At 51.0% G+C, this 14,453-nt stretch overlaps 1 protein-coding gene across 2 annotated transcripts in view; it reads left to right on the forward strand.

Moving 5' to 3' along the window:
* GLIS1 (GLIS family zinc finger 1) overlaps positions 1-14,453 on the forward strand; it is a 231,974-nt gene that overhangs the window by 140,901 nt on the left and 76,620 nt on the right. For both annotated transcript variants that reach the window (XM_008265223.5, XM_089337367.1), the window contains exons 3-4: positions 4,099-4,276; positions 11,954-12,836. In XM_008265223.5, coding sequence (XP_008263445.3) covers positions 4,099-4,276; positions 11,954-12,836 — 1,061 coding nt within the window. The remainder of the gene's footprint in view (positions 1-4,098; positions 4,277-11,953; positions 12,837-14,453) is intronic.

Raw genomic sequence — 14,453 nt, forward strand, 5'->3', positions numbered from 1 at the left:
ACTCAGGCTGCCCCATCCTGCGTGTAGTGAACCCTAATGCATGGGGCTTTGCCCTCCTGAGTCATGGCCTCTCTGCCATGAGCTTGAGAAGAAATAATGATCATCACATTGCTTTGCTTTTTCTAAGATGAGAATTTAAAATTTTTTAAATTTATCTTTGTTTGAAAGGCAGAGGGATAGAGAGAGAAGGCAGAGAAAGACAGATGTTTCATCTGCCAGTTGACTCCCCAGATGGAAGAGCTGGAGTTGGACCAGGCTGAAGCCAGGAGCCTGGAACTCAGTCCAGATCTCCAGTGTGGGTGGCAGGGACTTGGGCCATCACTTCTTGCCTCCCAGTGTACGCATTAGTAGGAAGCTAAAACTGGAAGTAGATTTGAGGCTCGAACCCAGGTGCTCTGATACAGGATGCAGATGTCCCAGTGGAGTCTCAGCCACTGCATCAGTGCCCACCCCCGTCATGACTGAGTGCTCACTGTGCCAAATGCACTATGATCCTAGCCTTGGGCGGTCAGTGTTAGCATTTTTTTTTTTAATATATTGATTTATTTTATTTGAAAGGCAGAGAGGCAGAGGTAGAGAGAGAGGCCTTCTGTCCACTGGTTCACTCCCCAGATGGCTGCAACGGCTGGAGCTGGGCCGATCTGAAGCCAGGAGCCAGGAGCTTCTTCCAGGCCTCCCACATAGGTGCAGGGGCCCAAGGATTTGAGCCATCTTCTGCTTTCCCAGGCCATAGCAGACAGCTAGATCAGAAGTGGAGCAGCTGGGACTTGAACTGGCACCTAATGGGATGCCGGCAATGCAGGCGGCCCCAGCATCGTTTTATAGGTGAGGAAACTGGTGAGGAAACCAAACTACATTTTTACTTGGCTTTGGAAGTGCCAGTCTGAGCTCTGCTGTGGATTTGCTGTGTGACTGGGGCAGGCCCTTGGCAAGCCTCAGTTTTACCTATTAATGAAGCAGATGGTCTATCAGTCCCAGCTATGACACTCCAGGGCTTCTTACCCACTTCCTGCACACAAGGACCTGCCACTCTCCATACCTCCAAAGGAACTTCCTTTGTGTGGGGGAAACCAGGTCCAAGGTCTGCTCCTGGCCCTTGTGGCACAGAGAGAGACATGGCTGTGGCTGCAGCTCCTCCCTGGAACCTGCACACTGGCCTCAGAGCAGCAGGGTGATGTGTGCCTCTCATTCCTGGCCTCCTTGAGAAAGATCCGACCTCCCTCGCTGAAGGCGGATAGTGAGCAGGAGTGGGCCTCCCCTGGGTCTTGCTCTTGGGGACAGAGAAGCCAGACTGTAACAGGCGGGAGCTGTACCCTGTCTTTCCTGGCAGTGGCAATGGCAGCAGCATCACTGAGACACATACAGCCTCTGGTCAAACTCCAGCCTTTGTGGGGCAGAGTCCGGCATGGGCGTCGGAGACCTCAGTCAGGGCTGCAGCTATATCAGCAACTGCGTGTGACCTGGAGTAGCTCCTTGCCAGCTCTGATGGTCGGTGTCCCTTTGTGAGGCTTGAGGCCAAAGCTTCCACAGGGTGCCGTGAGGGTCAGCAGAGAGAGGCACGAATGGGCTTGAGCACAAGACTTGGCGATGGTGACCTGAGGGGGTCCCTCCACCCTCCTTCCCACACCAGCGTGTGTGTTTATTGTGGGAAGACCTCTGCTGTGTCCAGAGGGAGGAAACTGACAGGCTCCCGTTGCTGCTTGAGCAGTGACTGTTCTCACAGAGGTGATGGGCTTGACCTTAGCTCAGCCCGTCACTCCCTGTGTGATCTTGGAGAACAGCTTCAGCTCTCTGATCTTCCTTGACATCCGAGTGGGAGGCACTTGTTTGTGTGTCTCCAGTCCACCTGTTGGTTGAAATGCAGCAGGACAGAGCTTGGCACTTTGAAGTCGGAGGGAGCTGGATGGTGACCCCCAAGCCTGATCATAGGTACCTGATCTCTGCAAACCTGGACAGTTTTCATCTGGGAGATGGTTTTACTGAGCCTGCCGCGGCACAGACACACCAGGGCCTGGTGACTGCTAGGCTCCCCTCTCCTTCCCAGCAGGACTGGTGGGTCCTTGAAGGAAGCTCAGAACTGCACCGTCCACCCCGCAGACTCTGGGAGAAAGACCCTGGCGATGATTAAGCGCTCTCTGCGCCAAATGCTATTAATGGTCATAAAATTATCCACAGTTTTCTGAGGCCCAGTCCCAGGGCTTGCCTCAGTGGGACAATAAAAGCGCATGCAGAAACGATTTGAAGAAGGCGAGGCCGGCCAAGCGGAGACGGAGTCAAACGAGCTGCAGCCTGCTCTCATTAACTCGGGCCATTCACATTTGTTACCAGGGATTTCTTTTTAATTAAAAAACAACCAAGTTATTAAAAAATAAGCCTGTGAGGGGTTGGCCGGGCAGTGCCGAGGCAAAGCGCTTCTCACAGCAGGCCGGTCTAGGGGCTTGGGGTGGGAAGGTGGCGGGGAGCAGATGTGTGTCTGAGGGCTCTCACCTGGGCCTGGGAACCTGGAGACTCGGCTGAGCCCCTCACCTGCTCCAGGCCCTCGAGAGCATTGCGTTCTCACCTGCAAACTGTCGCGTACTCGGCAGGTGAATGCCTGGCACCTGTCCAGGCAGTGCCACGTGGCTGCTTAGCAAGCTGAGTGTCTGGCCTCAGCATGGGATAATGGGATAATCTAGCAAGGATGTAGGCTAGAATTAGGGTTAAAGGAGGTGGGCCCTTGCAGGTGGGCTCTCTCCAAGGCCACTTCTGATTACACAGCAATTAAGACGTGAGGTTTGGGTTGTCAGACCTGGGTCAGAAATCTAGTTCAGGGGTTAACTAGCTGTGTTTTCTTGGGTGAGTCATGTAACTTCCCCAGCCTTTGTTTTCTTGTCTGCAAAATGGGGGTAATCATACTCACCCCTCCCTCTGAGGGCAGTGGGGAAGCCCGGGTGGACCAGTGGCCTGCACGTCCTGCTCAGCCCAGGCTGCTTCTGCTATTGCTGTTGACCGGGTTGGTCATGTCCTAGTGTCAGCCTTGCTCTCATCTTCGTGGCTTCTCCTGCTCCAGGTTGACAGCCTTTAGACAGAACTTGGGCTTGTTAATAACACTTGATTACATCTTTCGGGCATCGTGTATGTTCTGAAGTGCTGTTTGACAGTGAAAACAACTCCCATTCCTGGTGCACCTGCCAATTGCCAGTACCCTGTGGGGGCTGTGTGCTGCTGCTCTCAGAGCCTCATGTTAGGCATCTCTGGAGAATCAATATGACTGGCCCATTCACACAGGGGCCGAGGGTCAGTCACGCACGGGGATTCATCTGTGTGACGGAGTCGGCTCAGGGCGAATAGGGTCCCACAGCGAGGTCCTGAAGCCCATATCCTTTCTTAGCATCACCCTGTGAGCTGGCAGGGCAGAAAGCTCCAGAAGAGTTTCCGGCTTAATCATCCTCATCTGTAGATGAGAAAACTGGGGCCCAGACTGCGGAGGAGGCTGTACCTAGCGTTTCTGTTACACTTTGCACGGTTTTCTAAGGCCGTTCACATCTACTGTCTTGGCTACTCTTCATCAAATAACCCATAGTTGGGCAAGGCAAAGCCTCTGATTGTTGAGTGGCTGAAGAACCATGGAGGGTACGGGGGCATAGACAACCATGCCCTCCATTTAGGTAGTATAATGCAATTCAGAAAACAACATTTGGTGAGCCTGGGTCCTAGCAGGTGCTGGTTGGTGAGTCCCAGCTCCTAACATGCCTCGGTGTACGTGGAAGCCACAGCTCCATGTCCACGCACCCCAGCTCGCATTGAGCCTGCTGTCCAGTAATTGAGCTGCGAGTGGCGTGAGGACGATACGCCGAGCTCTTCACCAGGGTTTCCTGCACAGCACACAGTGAACATCCAGCACCAGTGAGATTGTCTTCCAACCCAGCGAGCCTCAGCTTCGGCCTCTGAGAGTTGAGGGTTTTAATACTGATCCTGCTGGGTGGTTATGGGAAGCCAGTGAGGTCTCCTGTGTATCAGGGGTCCTGTTAGTGCTGGCCCAGGGTGCGCTGCCCCTGTACCCCTCTGCAGGCTGTCCCACTCACTTTATGTCCTCTGTCCCCCTCTCTCTTTGCCTAGTGAATGGGAGCTTCAGCCACTGTGCCCCAGCCTCAGAGAAGAGCCTGCTGGACCTGGACCTTGCTGAGGGCCCTGGCCCCACCTGCCGCCAGGGCCTCTTTCTCCCTGTGGGTTCGCCCCCACCCCGGGGCCACCCCCCTGCCTGTGAGAGGCTGCTGCATTTCCCCCACCCCAACAGGTATGTGCCCACCCCAACCCCAACTCTTTCCTGTGCACATATCCCAGAGGCCAAGGGTGAAGGGCCTCAGGACTGCACCGAGTCTGCCTGGCTTGTGGACACACAGGGAAACTGAGGCAGAGGAGGACCAGGACATGGTCACAGCTGTGTGGTGCAATGATGGCTGCCAGGTCTAGACCTGCTCCTCCAGCCTTGCTGGCACTTTCTGAGGGATGCAAAGGGGATTCTAAAGGAGGTGCATTTCCCTGCTGTGCAGCTGAGGAGCCTTTTAGCACAGAGTCAGTACGAGTTGAGCATCCCTAATCTGAAAACTAGAAATCTGAAATGTTCCATGGCCTCAAATTCTTGGAAACTTCTGCACCAGACCTCCTGCAACATGGTGCAGTCAGAACACAGCACACTGAAAATATGGTATGAATTACCCTCAGGCTGTGTATACAAGGAAGATATGAAATATAAATTAATTTGATGTTTAGGCTTGGGTCCCTTACCCCAAGATATCTCCTTGTGCATTAATGCAAGTATTCCAAAATTCAAAAACATCTGAAATCCAGAATGCTTCTGTTCCAAGGGTTTTGGTTGAGGATACCAGACCTATGGCTTCAGAAGAGGAAGGTTCAGGAAAGGTCGGGAAAGGAAAACCCCTGGAGGGTCGGCGCCGCGGCTCACTAGGCTAATCCTCCGCCTAGCGGCGCCGGCACACCGGGTTCTAGTCCCGGTCGGGGCGCCGGATTCTGTCCCGGTTGCCCCTCTTCCAGGCCAGCCCTCTGCTGTGGCCAGGGAGTGCAGTGGAGGATGGCCCAGGTGCTTGGGCCCTGCACCCCATGGGAGACCAGGAAAAGCACCTGGCTCCTGGCTCCTGCCAACGGATCAGCGCGGTGCGCCGGCCGCAGCGCGCCGGCCGCGGCGGCCATTGGAGGGTGAACCAACGGCAAAGGAAGACCTTTCTCTCTGTCTCTCTCTCTCTCACTGTCCACTCTGCCTGTCAAAAAAAAAAAAAAAAAAAAAAAAGAAAACCCCTGGGCAGAGAGGGACCCCTCCTCCAGTGCAGTCCCCTGCTGTAGGACCCCACCAGGGAGCTGTCCACTCAGGGCTGGCTCACTCTCACAGCTGTCTGCTCCGTGCAGAGGGGCCAGCAGGTTTCATATTGGTGGAAACCTGCCTCCTGCCACTTCTTTCAAATCCCCATCTGCTCTTTGGTGTTCTCTGGTTTGCTGACAGTGAGCTCTCTCAGAGGCCTTTGGGCACACTCGCTTGGCCCAGGGCCCTCACCCCTCCCCTGTCTGGGGTTTCTGGGATGGGGCTGCTTCACAGACCAGAGAGTTTAAAAACTGGCCCATTTTACTGGTTCAAAACCCAGCCCTTCACCAGCTATGTGTCAGGGCCTGCTGTGTGCTGAGCAGTGTGATCAGGGCTGGGAGACCAGGGGAAAGGCAACCAAGATCTCCCTGGGTAAGGCTTATCCTCTGGTTGGGACTCTGCCACAGAAGATATTACTACTATCTAATATTTGTTAGATAATTAGTAACATCTAATAGAGAAATGGCCTCCTTTCATAATAGTAAGACTTCTGATTTAAAGTTGTACTCTTACAAGTATGTTTTTCATCACTAAAGTAAAATACCTGAGGCAGGTTCACTTCATAAAGAAAAGAGGTTGAGTAAACTCACATTTCTGGAGGCTCAAAGCCCAGGGTCCCCTTGGGGCAGCCTCTGGGGAGGGCCTGGCATCTGATGGTGTTACAGCAGCAGAAGTGCACATGGAAGAGATCACATCTCAAAACAGGAAGCCAGAAAGCAATTCAAGGGCTCGGATCACCCTTAGGACAATGCCCTCTCTCAAGAACTAGCCGAAGGGATCTGCCTTGTTCCTTCTGAGGGCAGCTCTGCCGGTGAGCTAATGACCTCCCAGAGGCCTTGCACAGTCTCCCAGCGCTACCACCCTGGGCACCCAGCCTTCAGCACGTGCATTAGTGCCCTCACAAACCCACCCACTGGAGGCTTCAACAGCCAAAAATTGGTTGCTAAAAATACAAGATCAAGGGGCCAGAAGATTTGGTTTCTCCTGCAGCCTCTTTCCTTGGCTTGCTGTGTCCTTATGTGGTCATTCCTTGGTCCATCATCTGTGTCCCAACCTCTATTTTTTCCCCAGAAACCTTTTATTTAAGACATACAAACGTCATTGCATTTCATAAATACAACTTTAAGAACATAGTGGTTCTTCCCACAGTGCCTGCCTTCCCACCTGTACTCCCACCCTTCTTCCTCCTCCCCCCTCTCCTATTCCCATTCTTATTTTTTTTACTAAGATCTTGTTTCAATTAACTTTATACACATAAGATTAACTATATTAAGTAAAGAGTTCAACAAATAGTATAAAAAAACTGTTCTCAGCAGTTGAGACAAGGGCTGTTCAAAGTCATCACATCTCAAAATGTTGATTTCACTCATGTAGATTACCTTTAAGGTGCTCTATTAGTTACCACAGATCAGGGATAACATATTGTATTTGTGCTTTTGGGACTGGCTTATTTCACTAAGTATGATGTTTCCCAGTTTCATCCATTTTGTTGCAAACAACAGGATTTCATTTTTACCACTGTATAATATTCCACGGTATACATATCCCATAATTTCTTTATCCAGTCTTCAGTTGATAGACTTTTGGGTTGATTCTATACCTTAGATATTATGAATTGAGCTGCAGTAAACATGGGGACACAGATCAATCTTTTGTATGGTGATTCCAATTTCCTTGGATAAATTCCCAGGGCTGAAATGGCTGGGTCATATGGTAGGTCTATATTCAGATTTCAGAGGTATCTCTATACTGTCTTCCACAGTAGCTATACCAGTTTATATTCCCACCAACAGTGGATGAGGGTACCTTTTCCCCACATCCTTGCCAGCATTAGTTGTTTATTGATTTCTGTATGAAAGCCATTCTAACAGGAGTGAGGTAAAACCCCATTGTGGTTTTGATTTGCATTTCCCTGATGGCTGGTGATCCTGAGTGTTTTTTTTTTTTTTCAAGAGTGTATTGGCCATTGGAATTTCCTCTCTTGAAAAATGCCTGTTCAAGTCCTTTGCCCATTTCTTAACTGGATTGTTTACTTTGTTGTTTTTGAATTTCTTGAGCTCTTTATAGATTCCGAATGTTAATCCTTTATCTTTTGCATAATTTGCAGATATTTTCTCCCATTCTGTTGGTTGCCTTTTCACTTTGCTGAGTGTTTCTTTTTCAGTGCAGAAGCTCCTCAGCTTGATGTAATTCCCATCTGTCAGTTTTGGCTTTGATTGCCTGTACTCCTGGGGTCTTTTTCATGAAGTCTTTGCCTATGCCAATGTCTTGCAGGGTTTCCCCAATGTTCTCTAATAAATTGATGGTATTGGGTCATAGATTTAGGTCTTTGATCCATTTTGAATGGATTTTTGTGTAAGGTGTAAGGTAGGGGTCTTGCTTCATACTTCTGCATGTGGAGAACCAGTTTTCCCAGCACCATTTGTTGAAGAGACTGTCCTTGCTCCAGGGATTGATTTCAGCTCCTTTGCCAAAGTTAAGTTGGTTGTAGATGTGTGAGTTGATTTCTGACATTGCTTTTATGTTCCATTGTTCTATCCATCTGTTTTTGTACCAATACAAAGCTGTTTTGATTACAACTGCCCTGTAGTATATCTTGAAATCTTGTATTGTGATGCTTCTGGCTTTGCTTTTGTTGTCTAAGTTTGATTTAGCTGTTTGGGGTTTCCTGTGTTTCCCTATGAATTTTAGCATCATTTTTCAATGTCTGAGAAGAATATCTTTGATATTTTGATTGGTATTGCCATGAACCTGTAAATTGCTTTTGGTGGTATGGATATTTTGATGATATTGATTTTTCCAATCCATGAACATGGAAGATTTTTCCATTTATTAGTGTCTTCTTCTATTTCATTAATATTTTGTAATTCTCATAGAATTATCTTTGATGACTTTGGTTAAGTTTATTCCAAGGTATTTGATTTTTTTGTAGCTATTGTGAATGGTATTGATCTTTAGAAATTCTGTTTCAGCTGTGGCGTTTTCTGTGTATATAAAGGCTATTGATTTTTGTGTGTTGATATTATATCCTGCCACTTCACCAAACTCTTTCATGAGTTCCAGGAGTTCTCTTGGTGGAGTCTTTTGGATCCCCTATATATAGAATCATATCATCTGCAAATAGGGATAGTATGATTTCCTCCTTTCCAATTTGTATCCCTTTGATTTCTTTTTCCATAATGGCTCTGGCTAAAACTTCCAGTACTGTATTGAATAGCAGTTGTGAGAAGGCATCCCTGTCTGGTTCTGGATCTTAGTCAGATTGCTTCCAACTTTCCCCCATTCAATAGGATGCTGGCTGTGGGCTTTTCATAAATTTCCTTGATTATATTTAGGAATGTTCCTTCTATACCCAATCTGCTTAAAGTTTTCATCATGAAGAAGTGTTGTATTTTATCAAATGCTTTCTCTGCATCTATTGAAGTAATCATATGATTTTTGTTCTTCAGTTTGTTAATGCAATATATCACATTGATTGATTTGAGAATGTTGAACCATCACTGCATACCAGGGATAAATCCTGCTTGATCCAGATGAATGATATTTCTGATGTTTTTGGATTTGATTGGCTTTGTTGAAGATTTTTGCATCTATGTTCATCAGGGAAATTGGTCTGTAGTTCTCTTTTTCTCTTGTATCTTTTTCAGGTTTAGGAATTAATCTGATGCTGGCTTCATAGATGGAGTTTGAAAGGATTCTCTCCCTTTTATTTATTTTGAATAGCTTGAGAAGAATTGGAATTATTTCTTCTTTAAGTATCTCATATAATTCAGCAGTGAAGCCATCTGGTCCTGGCATTTCTTTGTTGGGAGGGTCTTTATTACTGATTCAATTTCTGTCTTAGTTATTGGTCTGTTTAAGTTTTCTATGTCTTCATGGCTCAATTTAGGTAGGTTGTATGTGTCCAGGAATATAATTTCTTCTAGGTTTCCTGATTTGTTGGCATACAGCTCTTTGTAGTGATTTCTGATGATTTTTTTTTATTTCTGTGGTGTCTGTTGTTACACTTACTTTTTCATCTCTAGTTTTATTGATTTAGGTCTTCACTCTACTTCTCTCTCTCTCTCTCTCTCTCTCTCTCTCTCGGTTAGTTGAGCCAATGGTGTGTCAATTTTGTTTATCTTTTCAAAAAACCAACTCTTTTTAGTGATGTTTTGTACTGTTCTTTTATTTTGGTTTCAATTTTGTTGATTTCTTCTCTAATTTTTTCTTTTATCTTGCTAGTTTTGGGTTTGGTTTGCTGTTATTTTTTTTAGGTCTTTAAGATGCATTAATAGCTCATCTATTTGGTCCTTTCTAATTTCTTGATGTAGGCACCAATTGCTGTAAGCTTTCCTCTTAACACTGCTTTCGCTGTATCCCATAGGTTTTGATAGGCAAGCTCCTCTTACAAGGAATTGTCAGATGGATTGGATCAGGGCCCACTCATGACCTCATTTCACCTTTCTTCCTTCAAGGCCCTGTCTCCAAACACAGTCACCTTGGGGTAGGACTTCCACGTCTGAACCTTGCTGTGCACGGTTTGGCCCTTGAGAAGGAACAGCATCTTTAGAACGCATCCTGGGCGTTGAGTACTGGCAGCAGATGCACTAGGGGGCTTGGCCAGTCACTGAGGGCCCAGCAGTCTCCAGGTTCCCCAGGGAAGTCCAGTCTGTGTCAGGCAGAAGCTGTGGGAACCTGAGAGAATCAGAGTTCTTAGCTTTGTCTGTTTTTGCTAGAGAGTCAGAGAAGTCATGTGCCTGACAGTTCGGGGCACAGGAGAGTCTATCCTGAATCCTATGGAAGCGTCAGTCTAAGTTGCTGGTGCCCCTGGAACCAAGTGGCTAAACTTTCACAACTTTTGTTTTCTAAAAGAGAAGATCATGAACCCTAGCCCACATCCAGTCTAAATCCTGGCCCCCAATCCCAGGACCACCTTGTGTTTGGGGTTCCTCCTCTGTTCTGCAGTCCACTCCTGATCTCTGGTCCCTTGATCTACACTCTGGGTCCTGCGGCAGCTGCCTCCAACGCGACACTAACACTTGTAATAAAGCCAGCTGCCACGTCCAAGGACTAGCTCCTCGCAGTCCCAGGAGGCCCTGGTCCTCCTGCCAGTGAGCCATGGTGTGGAGTGCTTGCAGTGGGCCACACACTTGACCAAGCTCTTAACCCGCAGGCAGGTGAGCTGGGGCCAGAAGGGCTGTGTAGCCAGCCCAGGGATGTCCATCGAGTGGCGAGGAGGTGTGAGTAACTCCAGCAACAGCCTGATCTTGTCCTTTCTGTGCTCACAATGGCTGTCCACCACCACTGTGGTTAGAAAGTATTAAGTGCAGTTCAAGTCCTAGCTCTGTTGCTGGCCTGCTGGGTGGCTGTGGGCCAGATGCTGAACCTCCCCAGGCCTCATTTCTCTCCCTGTAAAATGATGATGGGGTGCAGAGTGGGCAGGCCCCCCAGCAGTGATGGGGGTCCTATGATGTGGCCTCCTGCACCGGCCACACCAGCCTGCTGGCCTCTTTCTGTTTGGGTCCCACATGTTCACATCCTTACCTCTCAGCCTTTGGAGCCCCCTTGCTCTCCTCTTTGTCAGAAGCCTGCCCACCGCTCATCAGAGTTTCCATGTTCTCTCTGAGCACTGGTCCAGTCTCCCCCATTAGAATCTACTGGAGAGGTGGCCTGAAATGGCCAAGGACCTGGTTTTCAAGCTATCCCTTTCCCAGCATCTCCCGGCACTGAGTGAAAAGCCTGACCATCAGCCCAGAGGGCAGCCTATGACCCTGCAGGTGCGTGGCCCCATGAGGTCTGAGTGCTGGAAGAACAGCCATCATCCCTATTGGAGCAGCCCCCTTCTGGGGGCCAAGATGACAGAGACAAGAACCCTGAGTACTTGATTCTGAGAATCTTGACACTATAAGGAAGTGGGTGGCCATCCCATCAGATTGTTTCCCAGATAGGAGACTGGAGTCCTGAGGGGAATCCTTGGCTTCTGACCCTGACAGATCCAGGTCCCACTTCCTGCTCTGTCACTGACTGCCTGTGTGGGTGTGGGCATGCTGCTTCAGTTCTCATTGGTGTAAACCAAGGGAGCAGCTCTCTGGAAAGCCCGAAATTCTGGGCTGCCATGACCATGGTAACCACGGAAGAGACAGGCTGCCTGGGGCAAAGCTTTATGCAGTTTTTGGAAGCAAAGGAAGATCAAAGGGACCGGTAACCGGAATTTGCAACACACTGGACATGGGTGTTCTCCCAAATGCCAGCCAGCCTCAGCCTTCCTCCCGTAGAACTCTCACGAAGGTCACTGGAGAAGTAAGGGAAGACCCTAGGGGGCTCTGAGAGGCAAGGAGGTGGGCTGGGTTTTGGTGAGAGTGAGCCAGTCCTCCTTCCTGCCCCTCGTCACAACCACCTGTCACTCTTGAGTCTTTCCCCAGCCCTGCTTTGCTTCCACTTTCTGCACATGCCTCCCTGCTCTCCACACAGCCTGTCTCTGTCTTTCTTGTGCTCTGCTTCCAGTGGCTAGCCTCCAGCCCCTGTTCTGGGCCTCACTGTCCTGCCAGCCCTGCCTGGGCCTCCTGGTCATGGAGTGCCCACCTGCTCATGACCCCTCTGGCCACTGTCTTGCAGGTCACCCAGACCCCAGGCTGCGTATGTGAACGGCGGTCTCCCGACCACACAACACATCAAGCAAGAGTCCCTGCCTGACTTCCAGGCCATGGCAGAGGCCCGCATGCCCCTGTCCACCCACTGCCGGGCCCCACCAGCCACCGGCTTGCACACAGACCTGGACCTCCAGGGCCAAGGCCTCGCCAATCCTGCACCTTCCTGCTACCTTCTGGGCAACGAGCCCAGCTCTGGCCTGGGCCCCCAGCCTGAGGCCCACCTTCCTGAGGGCAGCCTGAAGCGCTGCTGCCTCTTGGGCCTGCCCTCCACCTCGTTGGCCTCCTCCTCCTCCTGTGCCTCCCCCGAGGTCAGCCCCATCATCCACTCCTCCCAGACGGCTCTGGTCACCTGTGTAAATGGACTTCGAAGCCCCCCACTGCCAGGAGACCTGGGGGGCCCTCCCAAGCGGGCCCGGCCAGGCCCTGTGTCCACTGAGAGCCACGAGGGCAGCTTGCAACTCGAACGCTGCCGAAAGCAAGGCTTCCTGAAGCAGGAGCCCACGGACGAGTTCTCAGAGCTCTTCAGACCTCACCAGCAGGGCCTGCCACCCCCATACCCTCTGCCTCAGTTGCCACCCGGCCCAGGCCTTGGGGGCCTGGGGCTGGGCCTGGCAGGCAGAGTGGTGGCGGGGCGACAGGCATGCCGTTGGGTGGACTGCTGTGCGGCCTACGAACAGCAGGAGGAGCTGGTGCGGCACATCGAGAAGAGCCATATAGACCAGCGCAAGGGCGAAGACTTCACCTGCTTCTGGGCCGGCTGCGTGCGTCGCTACAAGCCCTTCAATGCCCGCTACAAGCTGCTCATCCACATGAGGGTGCACTCAGGCGAGAAGCCCAACAAGTGCATGGTGAGTCCCCACAGGCTGCCTGGCCCCGCACGGCAGGGAAGCTCCCCGGGAGCTGGCTTGGGATCCTCTGGAACGAGGAGGGCAAGCCCGAAGCTCTGCACATGGCCACTGGGCAACATGGGCAGTGCTCCGTCCCTGGAACCTTTGGTTGTGCTGCTTCACCCTCACCAGGTGCCTGCCCCCCCACCCCGAGACATTGGATGGGCCTTGGACCTTGGAGGCTCAGCATGCCGCACAGCACTGTGCCATGCACACACAGGCTCGGAGGTCCCAGCAGGCTTGGCCGACCTTCCTGCTGATGCACACTTGCTCCCTGCCCCCCTGCAGCTGGATGTGTGCTGTCCCCGAGTGCCGTGCCTGTACCCGGCATCCTTCCCGGAGGACTCCCTGGGCCTCGTCCAGAAGCTGCCTGCAGTCGGGCTTCCATAGCAAGGGCTGGATGCTCACCTGCAGCTGGCTTGAGAGCTGTCTCCAGGGCAGTCTTTGGGTTAAGATCAGGGCTAGTAGCTAAAGCCCTGCACAGCACCAGGAACATTCTGTCTGGGTTGAGACTAAGGTGTTTGGGGGAAAAAAAGACAGGTGTGGGCACACACATGCCTGTGTGTACACATGTACAAAAACACATGTGCACACACAGTAACTGTAGGCACCTGTGCCTCTGGCCTTCTGACTGGTCCTTTCTCTGTTCAGCCCTCATTGGTGGAAGTCTTTGTCAGAGGCTAGGTGCTCCATCTTAACCCTGATAACAAGAAATAAGAGCCACCAAGACCTCAGCTCAGTCTCCCCAGCTGCAGGGACAGCAGCACATTTGGGGTGCAGGAGCTAGTGTTGTAGCCAAGGTCCAGTCCTTCCACACTTGGCCGCTGTCGCTGTCACTGAGCCCCTTGTCATGGAGCCTTCAGTCTGGGGAGGGGCTTAGCATCCCTGCTCAAAGCACAGGGGGCATTTGCAGGGGCCAGGCAGGAAGCACTGGCAAGGAGCAGCTGTAGAGATTCCACTCTCCTGGGTCAGGGACTGGCCCTGGGGTCCCTTTCGCCTGAGAAGCTGTGAACTGGGCATCCAACTGGACCGGTGTCTTCAACTCAGAGGAGACTGGGTCTTGGAGGGTGAAGAGTGCACTTGGTAGATGAGTGGGCAGCAGGGACAGGAAGGAGAAGGGAGTCTGGTTGGCGTCCTGGGGTATGAAGGGGTGGTACAGAAAGGCTGAATGGGACAGGCCAAGAATTTGACTTTGTCATGTGCCTTTGTGTTGAGTATGCTGCAGGAAGGGCTGGTAGCTGGCCCAGTCCCTGGGATGGCCCAGTTTACTTTGGGTCTTGTAACGTGTGGCTTGCTGGAAGGTGTGGCTGGACAGTGATGACTCACAGGCAGGCCAAGGCCACTGGAAGACAGATGATCTCCTGTCTCTGCCCAAGACCCTGGAGTTGCAGTCCTCCTTCATGGCCTGTCTCCTGTGAGTGGCCACACCTGGGCCTAGGTGGAGTCTTAGTGGCCATAACAAACCTGTTGTCAGTGGCCCTCTCACAGTGGGACCTCTCAGGTGGAATCACAGCACCCCACAGTATCCATGCTGGATGTTAGGACCTTGGAAATGATCTTGGCCTTCTAGCATGATTT

The sequence above is a fragment of the Oryctolagus cuniculus genome, chromosome 7, assembly GCF_051225735.1.
Source record: "Oryctolagus cuniculus isolate XC-2025 breed Fujian yellow rabbit chromosome 7, ASM5122573v1, whole genome shotgun sequence".
NCBI classification, from domain to species: Eukaryota; Metazoa; Chordata; class Mammalia; order Lagomorpha; family Leporidae; genus Oryctolagus; species Oryctolagus cuniculus.